Here is a 23,942-nt window from a genome sequence, read left to right as displayed (position 1 = left end):
GATTTATGAACTACCTTGATAATTATTTCATAGGCATTGAGAAGAATCTCTACTCTGGCTCTCATAGAGAGTTCAGTAAGTGTCATTTAGAGAACACTTGGTAGTATTGTTCTGGTTTTCATATCCTACTGATTTTTCTTTTCTTCTTAGTCTCCTTATTTTCTGGGATATGAGATAGAAACATCAAGTCTAATTTATTTCTATGTTCTATGTAATTTTCCTCTCATTTTTTCCCTGCAAATCACAGGCTTTTTATTCATGTGAAGGTAGATATAAAAGTAAATCTTTGAAATGACAGAAACAGGCTTTCTGGAGATGCTCAGTGATTAAGTGGATAGTTCCGTGTTCAGTTCCAGAGATTCCAAGGACTCTGGCCTCCCAGGGCACCTTTATTTGCATGTACACACACACACACACACACACACACACACACACACACACAATTTAAAAATAAATCTGAACAAAAAATTAGATAGGTGAAAATAAAAGTGTGTCCCATTTATTTATTTAAAAAATTAACTACAATTGTTAAATGATTTTTTTCTTTCTACTTCTTAGTAATAAGTCAATGAATTGCTTGCATTAAAAATTGGTACTAACTTCAGTTTTCATTGTGTCAAATAATCTCTTTTTGAAGACCCACATATGCCAATAGAACCTGCAGTAATTGACCTGGAGGGTAGCATGCCAGTGACTCTTTCTGTAAGAAACTACAAAGCAATCTTGAGGTACACGTTGTTTTGTTAATCTCTGTACATGTTAGGGCAGAAGCTGGGGAAATCAAGAGTATGTGGGGTTGAATGGCTCTGATTGGTTATTTCAAAACAAAAACTCAACACAAGTTACATTCAGAGATAGCATTAAAACACAGTTGAGCGGCTAGAGATGACTCGACAATTAAGAGTACTTGCTTCTCTTGCAAAGGGCTATGTTTGGTTCTCAGCACCCATAAGACATTTCAGAACCATCTGTTATTTCAGTTCCAGGAGATATGATACCCCTGTCTGGTCTCCACAGGTTTCTGCATGCATTTGGTGTACTTATATTCACCCAGGCCCATGTATATACCTGCACATAATTTAATAAAATAAACCTTTAAAAAAAACTGAATTGAGTCCTGCCTGACACCTAAAGTAGAAGTGTATGCCTTCATTTATTTTGAAACTGTTATCATAAGGTCATAAATCAACCAAAGGTTAGTACATGTTGGTGAATTACCCCTTTATTAATACATAGTACCATTTGTAGACAAATTGCTAAACAGTCTTATTAAATAAAAACCTGGAGCTAGATATAGGGGTGAAAACCTGAGAGATCAGAGGAATAGGAAAAGCCACAAGCTAACCTCACCTCACCAACATAGCAGTCTCCAAAGAGACCTAACCTACTTCTTGTATACCCACGTCTATATGCCTTGCTGTTCTGCCATCTGATTTGCTCTCTCTGTCCAGCTACATCACTTCCTCTTTCTGCCCAGTTGTATCACTTCCTGTCTGTCTGTACAGACCTACAGACCTCTAGGGTTAGTGCTAGGATTAAAGGCATGTGTCACCATGCTTGGCTCTGTTCCCAGTGTGGTTTTGAACTCACAGAGATCCAGACAGATCCCTGCCTCCTGAATGATATGATTAGAGGTGTGTGCTACCATTGCCTAACTTCTGTGTTTACTATAGTGACTGGCTTTTTCCTCTGATCCTCAGATAAATTTTATTGGTGAATACAATACATCACCACAACCATTCCTTAAGCCTCTTAGTAGTCTTCTGGGAACTACACCATTGAATATTCATGAATTTGAAATCTTTTTTATAGCCATTTGCATTAATATTTCACCTTTCCATTTTCTTTTATGAACCTTATACAATATTTTCTTTCTTGTCAGTATTTTTATTCTTCAGATTGAGCAATTCTATTTTATTTTATAGTTCACTGACTCCCTTGTCTAGCTTCATTTTTCTAAAATCTTTCCTAGATTCTTTTTGTTCTTCAAAGTAAACTTTTTTATTTTGCTCTGTAAACAGGTATCAATCAGGTAAACAAAACATGCCTATGAATTACATGGGACCATGTGGCTCATGGCTTACTGGTACCTTACATCTCGCTTGTCATGGCAGCAGCTGGCAGCATCTCTCTGCCTCAGCCTTCCACTTCCCAGAGTTCTCCTCTCTCCTTGTCCCGCCTATACTTCCTGCCTGACTACTGGCCAATCATTGTTTTATTTATTAACCAATCAGAGCAACACATTTAACATACAGAACATCCCACAGCAGTGACCCTCATCTCTGTTTCTCTTAGTTTGACAATACTTTGTCATTGATTTAATTGTTCTTTTCTGTGAAGGTCCACATAGTGTATATTGTAAGCTAGCAGGGCTGTGAAATGTCTGCTATATACATTTGCTGTAGTGGAAAACCATCTGGGGAAATAGAAATCAAGAGCATGAGCCTGTTCTAGTCAAGTTTTGTAAGCGGTGATCACAGAATCCCTGGATTATTCTCAAAATAATTCCTATATCTTTTATGAGATCTTAGGTTTTGTGATAGTTTTGGCAAACAGCGTTGTCAATTTTATTCATAAGGTTTTTTCTGTTTTATTATACAAATACAACGTGTATTCTGTTTTTTTAAATAGCATTTTGAAAAACAAATTTAAGGAATTGATTAGCTCAAATATTACAGATTACTAGATAATAAACTTCGTTCTATATGGTAATTTTTTTTTTACATTTACTAATTTTAATTGAGCTGAAGAATCAGATGATACTAAAGGAAAACCATTCCTTTACCTAGTAACATTAAAGAAATAAAACTCATATAGAAAGAACACTTAATATTACATAACAGATTTGTTTTTTAATGCCAACTAGATAGAATTCATAATGAGTGTTTTTGTCCTCCTTCATTGCTATATGATTTTCCCAGCAGTCATTTTTATATTCTTTTTTAGAACCTAAGGAGAACATATGTAAATAAATATGTGTTTTGTTTGATTTAATTGTTTTGGATATTTTTAATTTTTAATTAGTTTTTTTGAGAATTTCATATAAGTTTTAGTTATATTCACTACCTTCTTTTACTTTCTCCAGATATATCTCCACTTCCTGCTCACCCAACTTTGTGTCCTGTTTTTCTTTTTTCCACAAGTCTCACCTTGTGCTGTCTTATATTCATGGATATATGACCTTCCACTGGAGCTTAGTTTACCTACCAGTGGTAACACTCAAAGAAGACTGACTCTCCCAGCAGCTATCAGTTGCCAGTAACTCGTACCCTGTGTGTGGGACATCATGTCCACCTCCCCTCTCCATAGTGGGATTGCATGGGGCTTGTGTGTATGTTCATAACTGCTGTGAATTCATAGTGCAGCTTCCTGGTTGTGTCTGGAGAACACTGTTTTCTTATATTCATTCACATTTCTGGGTCTTACTGTCGTTCTGCCCCCATTCCTTAAGCCTTCTGAGGAGAGGGTGCAGTATAAATGTTCCATTTAGGACTGAGCTCTTGTTCTCTGCACCTTGGCTAGTTGTGGGTCTCCATGTTAATCACCATCTGTATCCAACAGAAGCTTCTCTGATAAGGGTTGAAAGATGCATTAATCTGCATCTCTACCAAGTGGACAGGCTAGAGTGTCTGAACAAATAGTTTATTTCTATATCTTGTGTAGATGTAACCAACCGTCTTATTAAATAAGAAACACAGAGCCGATTCAGAGAAGAAAGCCAAGAGGTCAGAACTAAGAGCCTTACCCTTCCTGCTTCAGCGATCCTGCTTCAGCCAAGAGAGCTCTTTGAAAAGGGGCCTACTTCCTGTGTGTATGTCTTTATATAGTCTAGCTGTTCTGCCTTCTCATTGGTTTTAAACCTAAACACGTGACTGCCTTGTCACTGCCAGTATGTACCGCCCTCCAGGTCCTTAAAGGCGTGCGCCACCACCGCCACACACTTGCTATGGCTCTAAAACTCTGACCCCCAGGCAACTTTATTTATTAACATACAATTAAAATCACATTTCAGTACAAGTAAAATACCACCACAATCTTGGCTCATTATAAATAGTGTTGCAATAAGTAAATGAGTGCAGGTGTCTCAGTAAACACATTTTACTTTTTTTGGATATATACCTAGTGTTGGGTTTAATGGATCATGGTAGTCCCTTTCTCCATAGCCCAGCCAACATTTGTTATCTTCTATCTTTTCTATAATCATTCTTACTGGAGTAAGATAATTACAAATTGTGATTTCTATTTGAATTTCTCTGATTAGTAATGTTGAGCCTTTTTCTTTTTTTTATAACTATTTCCCATTTGTATGTGTTCTCTTGAGAAATAGCTTTACATTGATAGCCTTTCTTCTTCTTCTTCTTCTTCTTCTTCTTCTTCTTCTTCTTCTTCTTCTTCTTCTTCTTCTTTTCTTTTTTTTTTTCTTTCTTTGGGGAGAGGGTTTTTCAAGACAGGGTTTCTCTGTATAGTCCTGGCTGTCCTGGAACTGGCTCTATAGACCAAGCTGGCCTTGAATTCACAGAGATTCACCTGCCTTTGCCTCCCTGGTACTGGGATTAAAGGTTTGTGCCACCACCACCTGGCTTGCTTATTTAAAAAAAAAAAAAAAAAAAAGCCTTCTGTTGACTCAAATCCAGCTTCTCTACAAGAACAGAAGGTACTCTTAGTCACTGAGCAAGTTCTCTGATCTGTAATTCAGGAATTTTTTTTAAGTTCCAAGATATGAAATGAGTATACAGAAATCAGTAGTGTACTTACATACTGATAGCAAATTATCTGAAATGGAAAGGACAAAACTAATGACATTTATAATAACTAAAGAGTTTATATGTTAACTGAACAAATCTATGTCTACTGACTGAAGAAGAACACAAACAGTTATTGTATTTAAAATCCTTACTCTGCTGAGTGTCTCTTTTAAAGCTTACTTAGTTTGGTAATAATTAGTTTTTACTAGAGATTTCACATGTAAATTATGAAAGCCATCTTCATGGAAGTCCTCTTTATTGGGACCCTTTTTAGTTACTCATTTTGAGATGTAACTTTGTCAGTAATCTTTAAAGGTCCTAAAGTTTTCTATGCTTTCAACCCCAAATACATGTTAGAATCACTTGGGGAGTTTTGTTTAATAAAAATAAAACCAAAATCACCTGGGCTCTGTCTGAGAACTGTTCCTGGATCAGACATTGAAACAGATCAAAGATGGATAAAGATGGAGAGTAAAACTTTCCCCCTGCTTTTAATGCTTGTTATTTATTCTAATTTTCAACTAGGATGGCAACTTGTGCCTAAAATTCTGTTTTGTGAATTATGTTTATTCTCATATATTTTCATTGTTTAAAAATCACATTTGCTCTGGTACTTTTGTAAAATAACAGCTAAATTTTCTGCTTTAGGTCAGATCTACTCTAGTTTGATTCCAAATTAATCATAAATTCTAGTGTATTCCACTTAGAATAGACTATATCAGATGTAAAGAAAAAACTTTAAAATAAAGCCATGGATTTTCATATTTTATTTTTTATGTCTACTTAAATCACAGAAAACTAAAATTTATATACGTTTTTAAATAATCATGAAATTTATTGGAAGGTAGTACTTTATAAGTATCTTTAATTTTTCTTGATTTAAAATTTTTCATACATGTACATAATGAAATATATTTCCTCTCCCATTTCTCCTTCCAACTACCAACATATGCCCCACAACACCCACTCCTAACTTCATATCTGTTGGTGTTTTTGTTTTTGTTTGCCTGTTTATTTATTTTAAGCCAAAAGTTTCACTGTTGCCCTAGATGGCCTGGAACTATGAAAATAGGCTGGACTTGAACTCACAGAGATCTGCCTGCCTCAGCCTCCCAAGCACAGTAGTTAAAGGTGTGCACCACCAAATCCCTGCTTTTTTGATAACCTACTAAGTCTAGTTGCAAGCGTGTTCATGGGTATGGAGCCACACATTGGAGCATGGAAGACCTACCAGTACCAATAAAGAATGGGTCTTCCTCTCCCTGCAACTATCCACTCCTTGTTGCTCTTCAGTATGAGCTGAGTCCAAGAGATCTTCTATCACATCTGTGCCAGAATTTTGACTGGTTTACTGTCACAGGTTTTGTGTAGGTCACCACATGACTGTGCTACTATGCCATGTCTGTCCAGAAGCCAGCGTTTCACAGCCCTCCTCCCCATCCTTTGGTGTTTATGTTCTTTCCTCTTCCAGGGTGTTCCCTAAGCCTTGGTCACAGTGTTGATATTGGGGTGGGGGGGTAATATAAATGCCCCACTTAGTGCCAAGAGCACTGAGTCTCTTTTCTCAGTGTCTGACCAGTTATGCACCTCTCCGTGGACTACTTTACGATGTAAAGAAGCTGCTTCTTTGACAAAGGTTGAGAACAGCTCAGACCTATCTATGTAGGGAGTTTTGAAGAGTTTTTAAGGGATGTTTTTATCTTAACATATCTCATTAATGTGAAAATGTATGATTTTTATTAAAATGTGTGTTCTTGCCTTTACTATAAAATATTGAGATTAATTCATGGTCCTACCATCTAGCTCCAGAATGCTTGTTTTGTACTTTGTCTTATGGGTCCTTGTTACCTATCTTTGTGAAATCACTGCTCATCTGTTGGTTTTTAACATTGAAAGTAAGCTCTCTGATTCAAGAATTGTTCTATTACATGATTACTCAGTTTCAATTTTTTTGGTCCTAATAAAATGTTTCATATTGACACAAAAGATACATTGGTGACACTTGTCAAGTTACAGAAACATTTGCTCAGTGTATTATTTCTTTTTATTTTCATCCTCATTACCTTAGTGAAGCTGTGGTCTACCAATTTAGACAATTCCGTGGCAAGCATTGAGGCAAAGGCTAACGTGTGCTGTGTGAAATTCAGTCCCTCTTCCAGATACCATTTGGCTTTTGGCTGTGCAGGTAAGAAATAATAGTAAATTTATCTTCTTTCAGTTTTTATTATTATGCCTACAAGCACATTTGAGAATGAATTAACTACCTTTGTAATCTTAAATTTTCTTTTTGTTAGGTTTTAATGATAGGTTTATCGTTATTACTCACTTATTGTTATACCTAATTGTGTTATTATGTCATCTATTATTAAATATAGAGATGGGTGTGTTGATATTTGTTGGCTTTCTGCTAAATATTTATGTGCATTTTTCTTGGAGACTAACAGAATAGTGTTTATTAAACAGCTGTACTGTAGAGGATTGGGAATTTTTTAAGAAGCCTATTAATTCCTCTGACTTTATTTATTCAGTTCTTGCTATGCATAAAGCACTCACCTAAGGGGAATGAACATGCCATTCATTTATCATGGGGTACATACTGATGTAAACTTTTTTTTTAAGATAGCAGTTCTAGTCATAGCAACAAATCACTTGAAGTATTATGCAGTCCTATTTTACGCTTGTACCATCACATTACTAGTAGTGGCTGTTTTCATTTTGCGAGGGTCATGAGTTGCAGAGTAAGTCATATGCTTACCCTACTCTTAATTTTTTTGTTTTGTTTTCTCTTAAATACTTGATACTTGAAAAGTAAATACCTATAATCTAACATGTGAAAGTTCCTTGATATTTGTTTTGTTTTTTTTAAGATAAGGTGGCACCATGTAATAAGAACAGAAACAACATTTAAGAAAAGAGAACATGTTTTAAACCTTGTCATTACTAGTGCTACTTGTTTCCCTGTTTATTTACTCTTTTTTTCATTAGCCAGAAATCTTAAGCAAGTTGACTAACTTGGTCTCCCAAGTTATGTTTAATCATTGGCTGTTATTTATCAATAGATTCTCTTATTGATGCTTAATTATTCTCTGGTATAAATTCTCATTGTTTTTCTTACCTAATTTTCTTGTTTACTTTTCCATGTAAGCTTTAATGTTCATATTTTTCCAGAGCAGCAAAATTATTATATTATAAAAATAATAATTATAATTACAAATACTTAATAGTTTTGGGAATCATTATTATTGATATTGTATGTTTCCCCATATAATTCCATGCAATGTATTTATTATAATTTGGATTGATTTTGTAAATGAAATTTTGTAGTTTGTTTCCTGAAGGGTCTGGGATTTTTCTAGTCAGCTTTCTTTTCTGTATATAACTTTGTTGTGATTTTAAGTAAAATAGTAGTTCTGTTCTCTATTGTGCTACTTTAAAAAAATATGGACAGAAACTGTTGCCTTTTGCCTTGCCAGTAGACCTTATATTTATTTTTCTTTCTAACTATAGTAGCTTTTCTGTAGTTTTTGAGTTTACGTCAGCCAGAAATGGTTGTTGTACTTCTTTTGCAGTGATTCTCTGCAGTCTCTACCTCAGTACCAAACCAAGGATAGTGCTGTGTTTACTAGTGACTGTGTTTCCTGGCCATTTCATATAGTTGAGTAGGCTTGAGTTGTTCTCTTACTTAGAACATCCATTTTTATGAATTAGCCTATTGAAATCAAGTACTTTAATTTTACTGCTGTTTGCTTCAATGCACATCCAGTATTTTATCCAGCGTCTTTCAGAATCAGTTCACTAGATCTTGGTTTAATCTGTTGACATCATGAGTTATGCTTATTCATTTTGTCATTTGGAATTGCCTTTCTTGAATAACCGTGGTTTGAGCATAATAGACAGAATTCTTCCAATGAAACCTGATTTTATTCCTAATATCACAATCTTATTCACAAACTGTATTTCTCTACTATTGTGTCTCTTTTAACTATTTGCCATGATTATTATCTTCTTAATATTTTATAGTTTTCAGTGTATAAGTCCTTTTTTTCTTTTAGTTCTCTTGTGAATATAACTTTTATGTTTGGGAGCTTGTACTATTAGTATACAGAAATGTAACTAAATTCCATAAATCAATTTTACATTTGTCCCTTCTAATTTCCATAGTTGTAGTTTTATTGTGTATTTCTTGAGATTTGTATCTGTATAGGATTGTATCTTATACAAACTAAAACAAAACGTTAATTCTTTTTTTGTGTGTTGTTTAATTAGCTAGAAGATAAAGTATAATGTTGAATATGCTTATAGTAGAAAATAGGAAAAATGATCATTTACCATGTGGTTAGCATTATTCATTTACAATTTGGTATAATACTTACTATTGAAAAGAAACACTTTGATGGTGACAAAAGTATGTCCAGAGTAAGGTAAAAATTAACAGCTGACTTAGCATCAACAAGTACATGAGACCAAGAAGTCATCAAGTCATCACAAAACAGTACTTAAAAGTTAGGAAAAGTATGCAAGTATGCAGTCCCAGAATTATATACTTAGCCAAAATACTTTTTGTAAATGAAATGACAAAAAATACTCAAAGGAAAAAGAAACTGGGTTTCTGAACCCCCGTTAAGAGTTATGGTCCTGGCACACAGATTGAGTTTGCCCCAAATACCAGGTCTCAATATAATTGCATTTTTGTGGCATTTTTATGAACATAGAACAAAAGAAAAAATCATAAATTAAGACATTTTTCAGCTACATTGATGAAAATATCAGGCCAGGAGAATTACAGACAAATGGGAAAATACCTGTTATTGGGTTCAGATGCTATCTGATGGCATTTAGTTTTAGGATTGGTGGAATCTAGTGGTCTCTTAATACATCCTATTTTTGTAGTTCAGGTTTGTTGGGTCAGACGCAAGTGAGCTAAAAATAGCCCAAGAAAATTTGACTATGGATTCACAACATTCAAACTCTGGTTTTGGTAAGGGTTTATTATCACAACAACACTAATAAAGAAGCCCTAAATAATGGAAATGTATGCTATATTAATGAATAGTGATACTTAATATATTGAGATGTTAATTCTCTGCAGACTGATCTGTGTATATTTATCACAAATTCAGTGAAAAGAATGGGAGTCTTTATTGATGGTATACAATTTGATTAAGTTTTGTAGTAAAAACCAGTTTTGAGAAAAAAGAAGGTCCACTTCCCAAATCCCTTGAGTCTTACTATGGAGATAAAGTGAATTAATAAGACACTGTGATATTAGAATTATAAGCACAAAGATCAGTCAAACAGAATATATCTTTATACAAAAGACACTCAAGGAAGCTTTATTCCTTGTAGCCCAAATTGGAAACAACACAAATAGCTGCTGTATATAGAATAAGTCATGTATCCACACCACTGTATTTTGAGGTGTCAGTAAGTGGCAGAAATTGGTGGGAGAAGGTAGGTGATACAGAAATAGCCTCAATTTTTTTTTTTCCTGTCATGATAAAATATCTTGTCAAAAGCAACTTAATGAAGGCAGATTTACTCTGGTTCACAATATAGCTTGCCATATAAGTATTGAATAAGAGATCCTGTATCAACTGATATTAAGAACTAGTTACCTGGGGGCTGGAGAGATGGTTCAGCAGTAAAGAGTACTGACTGCTCTTCCAGAGAACTTGGGTTCAATTCCCAGCACTCACATGGCATCTTATAACCATCTGTAATTCCAGTTCTAGGGGTCCTGACACCCTCACACAGACAAACCTGCAGGCAAAACACCAATGTACATAAAGTAAAAAATTTTAAAAACCTAAGTTACCTCAACTTGTTATTAGGTCATATTGTGGTTACATATTTTTTCATTTGTCTTTTTAGACAGCACCTAGTATCCCAGCCTAGTCTTGAACTTGCTGTGTAGCTGAAACTTCTACTAAGTCTCTTGCCTTTATTGTCCAAGTGCTTAGGTCACAGGCATGTGCTACCACACCATGTTTGTGTTGTGTTAGGAACTAAAACTGGATTTTGTATGTTAATAGGCATGCACCCCACCAACTGAGGATACCACTAAGCTCCTATTCCTTTTAAGTGTCCTGTATTGTTCATTAGCCAGTTACCTGGGAGCTGAGCCTCTGCACATGCCTGTGTAACGTTACCTAGATTGCCTTAATAGATGTGAGAAGACCCATCTTGACTATGGCAAGGACTTTTCCCTAGACAGAAGATCCTGGGTTGTGTGTATACCTGGAGAGGGCACACACTAGCATGTATATTGTTGTTCTTTGCTTCTTGCATATAGATGCAATGTGAGCAGCTCCTTCCATTTCCTGCCACTGTGACTTCCACACTGTCTTGGTGGGATGGGGGTACACTATGAATAAAGCTTCCTTGAGTATTCTAATGCCTTCTGTATATAGATGTATTCTCTTCTACTAATCCTACTAGTGCTTACTGTTGGTTTCTTACATGTGATACTTACTATGTTGAAGTATGTTTCTTTTCTGCCTTCTTTAGTTAGTTTTATCATAAAGACCCATTGAATTTTATCAAATACTTTGTCTGCATTTGTTGAAACAACCAAGGTTTATAATACTTCATTCTGTTGATAGAGTATCAACTTCATTGCTCTGTATATGTTGAGTCATGCTTCCATCTCTAGGTGATGCTGACTAATGATAGTGAATAATGTTTTGAATGTGCTATTAGACTTTCTTGATGGCTCCATGCTTATCAGGGACATTGGTCTAAGGTTTTGGTTCTTTGTTCTCTTGTCTGATTTTGGTGAGAATAATGCTGACTTCGTGGAATTAGTTTGGAAGAGTTGCTGCTTCTTTAATATTTTTGGAACTAGTATTCTTTAAATGTTGGATTGAATTCAGACATGAACCTGAACTTTTCTTTTATAGGAGGCCTTATATTACTGATTTTTTTTGTTATTTATTATTGATCTGTTAATTTCCTATTCATAATTCAGTTTTAGTAGTATTCACGTGTCCAGGAATCTTTATTAAACTCCTCTGTTACTGTACTGAAATCTCTCCTCAAGCCTATTAATGTTTTCCTTATTTGTTTGTTTGCTCTGATATTGGGCACATTCATGCTGAGAATCGTTTCCTCTTCCTCTGATTTGGGCCCTTTATATAGTTACCTGTAGCTAGAGTTTTCCTGCGTTGCCCACAGTCAGGACAAATCTTTGTCACCCGCCAGTCCCACAGCTGCTCAGACCCAACCAAGTAAGCACAGAGACTTATATTGGTTACAAACTGTATGGCCGTGGCAGGCTTCTTGCTAACTGTTCTTACAGCTTAAATTAATCCATTTCCATAAATCTATACCTTGCCACATGGCTTGTGGCTTACCGGCATCTTCACATGCGGCTTGTCGTGGTGGCGGCTGGCAGTGTCTCTCTCCCCCAGCTTCCTGTTCTCTCAATTCTCCTCTCTGTTAGTCCTGCCTACACTTCCTGCCTGGCCAGTGATTTATTTATTGACCAATCAGCAACACATTTGACATACAGACCATCCCACAGCAGTTACCCACCTGCCATTTTTGTTTCTATGTGAAGATGGTCACTGTTACTCAACCACCACTTTGCTCTGATGAAAATACCAAATCCAGTTCAATTTTTTGCCTCCCTTTTCTTCATTTACTGCATTTATCTCTTTATTTTATTTTAGATCACTGTGTTCACTACTACGATCTTCGTAACACTAAACAGCCAATAATGGTATTCAAGGGACACAGAAAAGCAGTCTCTTATGCCAAGTTTGTTAGTGGTGAAGAAATTGTCTCTGCGTGAGTATTATTCCCCATGGAGGGTGAGCTTGTACAGAGGTCTCATCATTGTTGTTGTAGGTGTATGCAAAGAATGACTTTGGATTGTATTTTCTTTCTCAAATAACAGATTTGCATGTATTCCATTAAAATACATGTTTCTTATCTTTGTTGTTCATTTTTATGTTACTTGTGAATAAAATGCTGTATTACTTTCTGATAGGCCCTCTTAAGTGATATTTGTAATTTAATTAACATTTCTGTTACTGTTTCTCCTGAGGAGGTAACCAACATGGTTGATGCAATAGAAAGAAAAATAATTTATTTCATTAAAGTCAACCACTATGTGTTATTTATATGTCTTCTGTGGTGATATTGTGTCCTCCAATATACTGTGCACCCTAATAAACTTATCTGGGGTCAGAGAACAGAACAGCCACTAGATAGACATACAGACCAGAAAATGGTGGCACACACACCTTTAGTCCTATCACTTGGGAGGCAGAGATACATCTGGATGTCTGTGAGTTCAAGGCCACACTGGAAACAGCCAGGCATGGTGACATACACCTTTAATCCCAGGAAGTGATGGCAGGAAGCAGAAAGGTATATAAGGTGTGAGGACCAGGAACTAGAGTCTTTTAAGCTTTTAGGCTTTTAGCAGCAATTCAGCTGATTCTGGTAAGGACTCAGAAGCTTTCAGTCTGAGGATTTATGGAAACAGAATCAGATGAGGAATTATTGAGGTGAGGTTGGCTGTAGCTTGTTCTGCTTCTCTGATCTTTCAGAATTCACCCCAATACCTAGCTCCTGACTTTTTTTTATTTGTAAGACCATTTAAGATTCGTGTTACAGTCTGCTTTCAACACAGTAGTAGAATGATTTTTTTTAAATAATTTGTTGATTCTATAATACCCTACATCAGTTTCACAGTAAAATCTATTTTAAAGGTAACTTTTTAAGTGAGTGTCTTTATACCCAGCAAATGCCCTTTGTAAAAACCTTTTAAGTTGCTTTTTTGAGGGTAATAAAGTATCAGTGATATAAAGTAATCTCCATTCTGAAACTACAGAACTTTTCTAATAACATGGTTATTCCATATTTGGTTATCCATCTCATAGTTCTCTTATTACCTATAAATATCCATTCTTAATATCTACACACACACACACACACACACACACACACACACACACACACACCTGTGTCTCTTCCTAAGCTTTGTGCTTTTTTCTTTTTCTTTTTTTTTACTTAGTTCCTTATCTTTCTTAGAAAATTGTTATGCCAGTGTGTTGGATTTTGCGTTTCACCTTCACTCTGGTTGCTCTAAATAAGAATTTGGTGATTTGGAAGATGATTTCAGTTCAGTTACAAAAGATAACAAAAAATATTCATGACTGAGCTTTCCAAGGGAGTTATGTAGGTAATGAATTCACAAGCTTAAATTAAGTGGTAGCTAAAGAGTATTCCATCTTTCGGATAACTATAATTGGCAGTAAATGACTTAAATGAAATACATTTTAAGCTGAAACTTAAAAGGACAGTTATTGCAATACTGTGGAATGAGCAGATTAAAGCACATTTCTAAAAGAGCTCAAATCAAACAGTTTGGATCTTGGCTATATACAGTTGTAACCTTCTGCACCTCTTCTCCAAAATGGGGCTAATAACAGCACTAAGTTCTTAATTATTTAAATAAAATAATATATGGAAAACTGTATCTTAGTGTCCTGCTTGATAAGTATAAATGTAATTCAAACGATGATTTAAGTGCATTGACAGGGTCCCTTAACAAAAAGTATAAAGTAAGCAATTCAGTACAGGAAAGCAGTTTGCAAAATAGTATCAGTTCTGAAATTGTATTTAGAATTCTAACTTTAGAATTACCAATGGGTTTTATTTAAAAAAAAAAAGTTTTGGGTAAGCAATAAGATCTTTATATTCTTTCAGCAAAATAAACTATATTGTATACTTTCCAACCATATCTCTCACATGTAAGGATAGCATGAAAATAGTTTATGTCTAGTATACCAGTAACAAGAAGAATGAGGGTCTCCTCGAAATGAAACACAACTCTCAGTGCAAAGTCATTATTTGTTGATGGTGCGACAGTGCTGTTGGCGCTGTTAATGCTTATATTTCCTATATACCCAGGCATTATTGAAAGCATGTTAAATGAATTTGGTTTTCACAGTGTTGGGTCCACTTAATTCTATAAAGTAGATCATCATATATCATATTTAACTGTTGAAACATTGGAGCCTGTGAGAACACAAGACTCAGACACACAGGCACCAGAGTCTGCATTCTTAACCACAAAACTGGATTGCTGCTTTAATTACTAGTGGTGACGAGCTTCATACCATGAAATCTAAAATTTACTCCTCTTTGTGTTTATTTCAGCTCAACAGACAGCCAACTAAAACTGTGGAATGTGGGGAAACCATACTGCCTGCGTTCCTTCAAGGGTCATATTAATGAAAAAAACTTTGTAGGACTTGCTTCCAATGGAGATTATATAGCTTGTGGTAAGTGAAATTATATTTTTAAAGAAACTTTTCGAAGACATGTCATGGTAGTTTTCAGCGGAAAAATGATCTGTTCTCGGCAGCATCACTTGATGCTTAGGACTGAATTCTTTCCTCCAGTCATGCTGTAGAGCATTAATTTTCTTTTCTGCATTCAAGCCCTGTATTCTTAGTAATGCCAATGATTTTTAACTGCTTTCTAGTAATTCTACACATACCGTCGTTATTCAAATGTCCTAATAAGAGTAAATGAACTTTTGTCAACACTTTTAAATGACATGGCTCTTATCTAGTAAATTGTATTTTCTCCTAATGTATGAACTTGAGTACCACCAAAGTAGATATGCTGCACAATTATCCTTAGGAGACTCCTGAAATGTGTCAGTTTGACTCTAATCTGATAGGGTAATGCTGTATGGGGAATGGAGATGTAAGGTCTTTAGGCTATTCAGATTGGCCTTTGTAAATACCACAACTTTGATTTTCGTCTCTACATTGTGATCCTTTTAAATGCAGTTTAAGATTCTTGTTTTACAACAGCTTTTTAAATGTACAGACCTCTGCTATGGGTTGTTTTATATATAAAACATATCAGCCTTACAATTATAAGCACTGTTACATCATTTAACAACAGTTATTTCTTTAGATTAGTAAACCATAGTTTTTGTCCAAGAATCCCTTCTCATATAATCCATAATTAATTGATCTTGTAATCTTGTCTTTTAAATTTGAATATAAAAGATAATTGGTCTCTTTGCTAAAACTTGGATTAATAATTACTATCTAAATGTTGAGTTCTGGAACTGGGGCTAGAGATGTAGTTCACTGTAGCCAAAGGCCTTAGATTCAATTTCTAGCACAGAGTGTAGGGATTATAGAAAGGATAGTATTCTAGCTGGTTGTGGTATCATACACTTATGACCCCAGCATTTGAGAGGCAAAGGAAGACACTTGTGTGTTTAAGAACAATCTGGGCTGTGTAAGACTGTCCCAAATGAATATGTATGTATGTATGTATGTATGTATGTATGTATGTATTCTAATTCCAGATTCTCCCATTCTAAAAAGATTGCATTTATTATTTCTTTTCAGGAAGTGAGAACAACTCCCTCTACTTGTACTATAAAGGACTTTCTAAGACTTTGTTAACTTTTAAGTTTGATACAGTCAAGAGTGTTCTGGACAAAGACCGGAAAGAAGATGACACAAATGAATTTGTCAGTGCTGTGTGTTGGCGGGCACTATCAGATGGGGTAAGTTTTCATGTATATTTTTAACCATGGCACTTCATAATGGTTGTGAATACACAACATTAGTTGTTTTAGATTTTAAGATATAGCTAGGTAAATAATAGGTGTTGTCTGGCATTGTCAACAGAAAATGGGTGTTTTAGATACTAGTTGAAATGTCACCAGTGACACAATGTCTTGATGATGTATCTCTCATATACCTAGGATACATGTACATACTTCAGTTATCTCTTTTTTTTTTTAAGACTAGATTCCTCCAGAGTACTTCTGTGTCTCATTCTTGTTAATGATCATATTCAGTGTCTGTTCAAAAAAGGGGCTCAGCTGATGTATTCCCAATTAAATACTATTTCAGGGTAGAATTACTCTACAGATACACTTAGTAGTATTTAATCATTCAATTTATTTATAAGAAAGTTACACTGCTACAGTATAAAAATCATACCCTCCAATTTTCTACATATTCAGTGTCTGTTCAAAAAAGGGGCTCAGCTGATGTATTCCCAATTAAATACTATTTCAGGGTAGAATTACTCTACAGATACACTTAGTAGTATTTAACCATTCAATTTATTTATAAGAAAGTTACACTGCTACAGTATAAAAATCATACCCTCCAATTTTCTACTTCCTTATACATTTTAAAGTAAAGGCTTTTCCATGAATTATATGTAGGAAGAATTATTTTTACTATTTTGATTTATGTCTTTACAGTTGTTAGTATCATTTTTCTTTTAAGCTTTTTAGGTGCTTGATTAGGGAGGAGGAGTATTTTGTTGTTGTTGTAGATTGTATTTAGGGTCTGTGAATTGACCCCTGGGCCTTGTACATGCTAAAAATGAATTCTTTCACTGAGTGATAGCCTCTAATTTTATTTTTAACACAGAAAATTTTGACCTGACACATACTTTAAAGTATTTGAGTGCCAGATGCAGTTTCATTTGATATAATCTATTGATGCCTTATTTAAAATTTTGTGACTCAGCTTCCAGGTTTGATAATAATAGACTGTTTAATTTGTATAGGCCTTCTCACTATGTAGAATTAGGAAAGTTAGACTAAAGTACATGCACTGTTACTTGTTCACATTTCTGAAAGGTCTGACAAATCCTTGTGAGTCTCAAACACATCTTTAAGAAGGATTCTAGATGGTTGGTGGTGGTCCTGGAAACAACTTTGTATATGTTGTCACCCTAGAAGGCCTTTCAGGGGGCCCAAACATGGAAAGGGAAGAGAATGATATTAATGTTAATGTGTAGGCCTAAGCTGAAGTATATGTCTTAAGTTTTGAACTAGAAACTTTAGCAAGTAAAGAGGTGAATTAAAAAACAGATTTACAGAATAAGAATAAGACAAGAAAATGATCTGTATAGGTTTAAGCTCAATACTACTATAAATCACATTTTTAAAAAATTAACTTGTAAATTATTAAAGAAAAAAAATTTTTCATTTTGGTATGTCTTAGTTAAGGTTTTATTGCTGTGAAGAGACACCATGACCATGACAACTCTTAAAAAGGAAAACATTTAATTGGGGTTTAGTCCATTATAGTCAAGGCAGGAAGCATGGTGCTGGAGAAGGAGACTGCCAAATTGGGTGTGGCTTGAGCATATATAAGACTCAAAGCCTGCTTCTACAGTGACATACTTACCCCCAAAAAGGCCCCATCTAATAATGCCACTCCCTATGGGCCAAGCATTCAAACACATGAGTCTGTGGAGGCCATTCCTATTCAATCCCCCACATTTCACTCTCTGGCCCCCATAGACTTATAGCCATACCATAATGCAGAAATGCATTCAGTCCAACTTCAAAAGTTCCCATAGCCTATAACAGCCTCAAACTTAAAAGTCCAAAGTCTCTTCTGAGATTCATGCAATTGCTTTACTGTAGTCCCCTATATAATCAGCATCTGGGGTAACCAACTTGGCTATAGGACTAGAATATCTGACAGACCATTTTCTTCAGCAAGAATTTTGAAAGACCATCTTACCCTGTCTTGGTAGAGTTCAGTAATTGCTTTTCCTTATGCCCTGTACATGCAGAAAGGACAGCATTCGTACTGTCAGCAGTCAAGGCAAGGACAGTTCTTTGCCCAGTGGGCCATTTTGTGCCAAGAAGACAAACTTCCAAACAGAAATGTCATTGTCCAGCCCAGACAGGTTTATCAGTTAGCCATTTTAAAGGTAGGGTACTTCTGAGAGTTGAACAGCAGTTGTGTTCTGTTTATACGGTTGATGGCTGTTTTTTATAGTATGTTATAATATTATTCCTAGAAATATGCATTGGTCTGTGTTCCCTTTCTGAGATTGTAGGAATTTTAATCTGAGTATTCCATTGCTGTAACAGATCTCAGCCCCAAAGATTCACTGCTACATTTGCAACATATGGCCTCAGCCTTCCTCTTTGTCCTTCTGGCCCTATGCATTCAACCCATCTTGTACTTTGTTTTAGAAATTGGACATCTACCTCTTGAAGAGGCCAATTCGGATGCCATGATTTTGGTGTAATTATAGTCACTTCCACACCTGTGTCTACCAGGCCTTCTATAATAATGCCATTAATTCAAAGTCTGAGCTTTGGTCTTTGTTCATTTATGGAAGTCTGCCAAAATATTTGTTATGTGGTGTTCTTTGGAACTTTTGATTCCTCTATTGGAGCTGTTCTATCATCTAGTGCAGTATTGTTCTGTACATGAGACACTGGGTTATTTAGTTGTCCTGGAGAGAAATTTCGTCCACAGTGACTGGAAATATTTGTACTATGTTCAATTTGGGGGTCTGTAAGAGGCCCCCTGAGGCGTTTCCTGCCGGAAAATGGTTGACTTGTATATCTATTGTTGATCTTCATTCATTGGTCCGATGTCAGCCTTTGCTGCATCTTCTGCATAATCCAGAAGGTTGGGGTGTCCCGTTAGGTTCATTTCTAGAAGTATTACTTCTAGGAGCACCCCGTGTACAGTTTACACTCATGACCTGGTATACCACAGTTAAAACATTTGGTACCTCGAGGCCTCCTTCCACCTCTGGAAATTTCTTCTCCTATCCAAGCCTCATTACCATAGTTAAGAGACTCAACACTGTTGGTATATTGAATCCATTCTTCCAGAGGTGCTGACCTGACCTTTAATGGTGTAAGTATTCTTTTGCATTCTGCATTAGCATTGTTAAATGCCAAGGACTCAGTTAATACTTGTTTTAGTTCTTTGTCTGCCTTTTTTTTAATAGCTGTGGTCAGCCTTTGTAAAAAATCACTTAATGGTTCTTGTGGGCCTTAGAAAACTTTTGTGTATAGCTCAGTTGGTTTTCCTGGTTCATAAGTGGCTTGTACGTTTCTATTAGCAAAACGTCCCTCACCAAGAATTTGATCTTAGGAGATCTCAAAACCTCTGATCTTACCTTGTTGTTCCAGGATTCTAGCTTCCTCTCTCAACCAGCTTTTCCATTGTAACTGCTGGCTATGTTCTAGAACATTTGAGATAACTGATTCCAATCATCTGGTGTGATGGTATTTGTGGAAGACCACGTAATTAACATCTATTTTACATATGTTGAACGTATACCATAGGTGACCACCGATTCCTTAATGTTTTTTAAATCTCCCATAGGAATAGGTTGCAACTTATATTCTACATATGACTCAAGATGTCTATCATCTGACTTCTCACAAATAATGACAGGATAAGCCATTGTATGAGAGCCATCTGTCGATGTTATGACTTGTATGGCCTTGCCCTTCTGCCTATTAGTTCCTTTGTCATCTCTACTGAGAGTTTCTGCCAGAGCTTGCAACTGAGCACCTAGGGTCAGTTGCAGCAAATGAACCTCCTCTGTTGTAAGGTATTCCAGAGATTTCATGGAATCATGCAGCCTTTTATGTTCTTCTGAAACACATGATTCCATAGCCCTTAGTTTATCAATTAATGACAATCTTTCTTCCTTATAAAGTATCTGAATAGCAGCAACATTACTCTGGAGAGTTGTTGTTTTATCCATTATGTATTTGTATTTATTATTAATAGAATCAAATCTGGTTGTACATTTATTGTTAATGGACATAAGTTCTTGTAGTAAGTTAGCAGATTCCAAACAAAGGATCCTTTTATTTAAGTCTTTATTACTACCTTGTAAATCTGGGTAGCAGATTCCAGAGAAAGAATCTGTTTATTTAAGTCTTCATTCCTACCTTGTAAATCCTGGATAGCAGTTTCCAGAGAAAGAATCTGTTTAAGTCTTCATTGCTGCCTTGTAAAGACTGTGTAGCAGATTCCAGAGAAAGATTCTTTTTACTTAAGTCTTCAGTGGTACCTTGTAAAGCCTGTATCAGTCCCAATAATGACTCATCTTTGTTATTATTATTAAACCAGCTCTTCAGTGGTATGTGAATTATTGTGCTAAATGCTACAACGTTGACTATACCAAGAAGCTCATATATGTCTTATAAAAATCCATTCATTATACGAGCAAAAATTTTTAAATTCTTGTGATGTAATATTTTGTTTTGAGAAATATTCAAAATTTGTAAAGAAGATTTTATTAATTTTTTATTTATTAATCAGTTTTAAGGTGTAAAATTATTATCAAATACTTTTACCTTAGATGAAATCTTGATTGCTGTTGTTTCAGTTCTTGAGGGTTTTTTGGGGGGGTGTAGTGTTGTTTCTTGGCCAGTAGGTGTCGCAGGTGTAACACCAAAACAGGTCTGTTGTAGTCCGACTTAGGTCCCTGAATGGCTCCTGTGAATTAAGCACTTACCCAGGCAACCCCTGAGCACTAGGTAGGGTTGCTGGGACCACAACAAATTGTATACAACAATGAGGCAATACACCAATGAGCTGGAAGCGCTCAGGCATGGTCACGCACCTGGCAGGAGTCGCCTGTCTGTTTGGTGCTATAGGGCTGGTGACAGCAGGCAGTGCACGGTGCCGAGACTGGACTCAGCTGGAAGTGGTGGAAGCCTGTGCAGGGGTGCAGTCTCAAGTGCGGTGTCCCAAGGTGTCCTGGAATTAGCAGCTGTTACACTGAACAATTTTTAAAGTAAGGGAACAGTCTGCTGGTAATCTCTAACTAGGCGGGGTTCTGAACCGATCTGGCTGTTACAAGCATGGAACTAGAAGGGCCCTAGTGCGGGCACCTTTCTCTGGTGCTCTATCCACTGAAGAACACGTGCTTCTGGCTGTGGTTACAAGAACCGCTGCCTTGTGAGTCACCTGGCCTAGACATGCCTAGTCTACAGGTTCCCTGTCGGGCTGCTGTATGCAGCTGGTCACCTGAGGCGTGGTCAGGCCATTCCTGGGGAGTTTGGGCTGTGTGGGCTCTGCAGGATGGAGAAACTCACCAGCAACCGCCTGCATGTGTTAGGGTATGGTCATACAAGTAGCCCCAGTGGGGGCGCGTGGGGCTCAGATCCGATCCACATGGTTCGCACTGAGTGGCTGGAGGGGCAGTGCTAGCAAGGCTGACCTGCAGCAAGAACACAAGCCTCTGAGCCAGTGTGCTGCTGCTGCTGCCTCAGAGGCTGCAGGCAGGAGGTACAGGGAGTGTGGGGTCTTTTTGTCACATGAGTGCCACTTATTAGAGATCAATCCCAGTGAGTATTAAATGGGTAACAGGATTTATTAAGATATAAATTGAGGAAATAGACTCATGAATACAGAATGGAGTAGGCAGAGGAAGTCATTCTCTGATCTGACCAGGAGCGAATTCACCTTGCAGGCAGGATGCAGGGAGAAGGGGCATGTGACCATTCTCCACTCCTTGTAAGAGGTCACATACAAGGGCAGGAAGTACCACCTCCTTTGGGCTGTATAGTCCAAGGTCATGGGCAGAGCAAATAACGTGACAGAATAGTGTCCTTTTTATACCGTGTATGTGAATTTTTTTCTTACATTTTTTAGTTTCAGTCTAAAATCCAGTCTTACATAAGAGTCAGATATCATTCTTCTGCATATGAATATCTCATTTTGCCAGTGCTATTTATTGATAAGACTTCTTCCAAAGAGGAATTCTTAGATTTTAAGAAAATATTGTTCATTAAACTGATAGCTAACTTCTTAGTGTGATAATAAAGCCATAAGATGCTGAAATTAGATGAACATAGATGAAAAACAAAGATCTTCAGTAAAATATTTCAAAACCAAGTACAGGCATATATCATCCACCATGATCAAGTAGATTTATCTTGGAGATGAATGAATGGTTCAACATACACAAATCAATAAATGTAAAAAAAAATCATATAAATGGGCCTGAACACACACACACAAAACCCCATGATATGTTAATAGACATATAAAAAGCCTCTGACAAAATCTAAAATGCCTTCATGTTTAAAGTTCAAGAGAGAGTAGAACGGGAGAGAACAACAACATAATATAATAGTTTGTATGACAAACTAACAGACAACATTCCCCTAAATGGGAAAAAACTCAAGCAATCCCATTAATATCAGGAACGAGAGGGCTGTCCACTACTCCCCCTCCTTTTCAACATAGTGCTCAAATCAGTGAGTCAAGAGAAGGAAATTAGGGATATAAGTAGGGAAAGAAGTCAGATTATTCCTATTTGCAGATGAGATTTGCACGTAAGGGATTCCAAAACTTCCACTAGAAAAGCTCTAGAAGCAATCAACATTTCTAGCAAAGTGGCAGGATACAGAAGCCTTTATATACACCATCAGCAGCTATACTGAGTAAAACAATAATAGCCTGAAAGTAAAATAGTACTAGATGATAACACCAATTGATACATCTATGTAAATGGAGGAAATATCATGAGGATCTACTGGTAATTAATGACTTCTGAGAAAGAAAGGGAATTAATCTTCACCAGAGATGAGCCCCCTAATTAATTATCCAGTACCAGGGGGTCAGCCCTAAAAACATATACATACATAAGCAACATGAGATTGTCTCAGCAGGTTTTGTGTGTGTGTGTTGTGTGTGTGTAAAGAAAAAAGGGGCATGCAGGGGGCAAGGGAGCGGAGGAACATAGGACTAAAAATAAAATTTTAGTTAAAATATAAAGTTGTTATATTTTAATTAAAAGAAAAAGTTAAATAATATTGTTAGAGAGAGCCAAACAGATCTCAGATGCAAGGGATACATCTCATTGCTTTTGTTTTGCTTGTTGAGACAGGATTTCACTAGGTATCCTAAGCTGGCCACAAACTGGCTCTCTTCCCAGCTCCTATTCCAGTATACTGTGATTACAGGCATCCTCCACGATGCCCAAATGATGTCATGTCTTTTTGTGTTAACATTGTATTATTGAAAGACTGGAATCAGGTAACGAAAACTACATGTACATCTTTCTCTGATATAACTCCTATTTGAACCTTCTAGAAAGATTTTTAAGTTGTTTCAGGTACAAGAGTAGCTATTTCAAAGTGATCGTGTCTGTGTAACAAGATACGGATTTTTTTTCCCCACATACTCTCATGCTTGTATTCTCCTTCTCTCAATCAAACCATCATCCATATTATCTAGTCCCTTATCCAAAATAGCAGTTGATGATCAAAAGAAATTCCTCTAATGTGTGGTGATATTGTGTTCCCCAAAATATTGTGCACCCTAATAAACTTATCTGGGGTCAGAACAGAACAGCCACTAGATATAGAGGCCAGAAAATAGTGGCACGCACACCTTTAATCCT

The 23,942-nt window shown here is 36.2% G+C and overlaps 1 protein-coding gene across 4 annotated transcripts in view; it reads left to right on the top strand.

The window, feature by feature from the left end:
* Cop1 (COP1 E3 ubiquitin ligase) overlaps positions 1-23,942 on the top strand; it is a 129,632-nt gene that overhangs the window by 90,027 nt on the left and 15,663 nt on the right. For all 4 annotated transcript variants that reach the window (XM_059281137.1, XM_059281136.1, XM_059281140.1 and 1 more), the window contains exons 15-18: positions 6,814-6,930; positions 12,416-12,533; positions 14,916-15,040; positions 16,133-16,293. In XM_059281137.1, coding sequence (XP_059137120.1) covers positions 6,814-6,930; positions 12,416-12,533; positions 14,916-15,040; positions 16,133-16,293 — 521 coding nt within the window. The remainder of the gene's footprint in view (positions 1-6,813; positions 6,931-12,415; positions 12,534-14,915; positions 15,041-16,132; positions 16,294-23,942) is intronic.

Source organism: Peromyscus eremicus, chromosome 15, assembly GCF_949786415.1.
Source record: "Peromyscus eremicus chromosome 15, PerEre_H2_v1, whole genome shotgun sequence".
In the NCBI taxonomy this organism is placed as follows: Eukaryota; Metazoa; Chordata; class Mammalia; order Rodentia; family Cricetidae; genus Peromyscus; species Peromyscus eremicus.
Note: the sequence above shows the minus strand (reverse complement) of the source record. Positions and strands in the feature narration are given on the sequence as shown.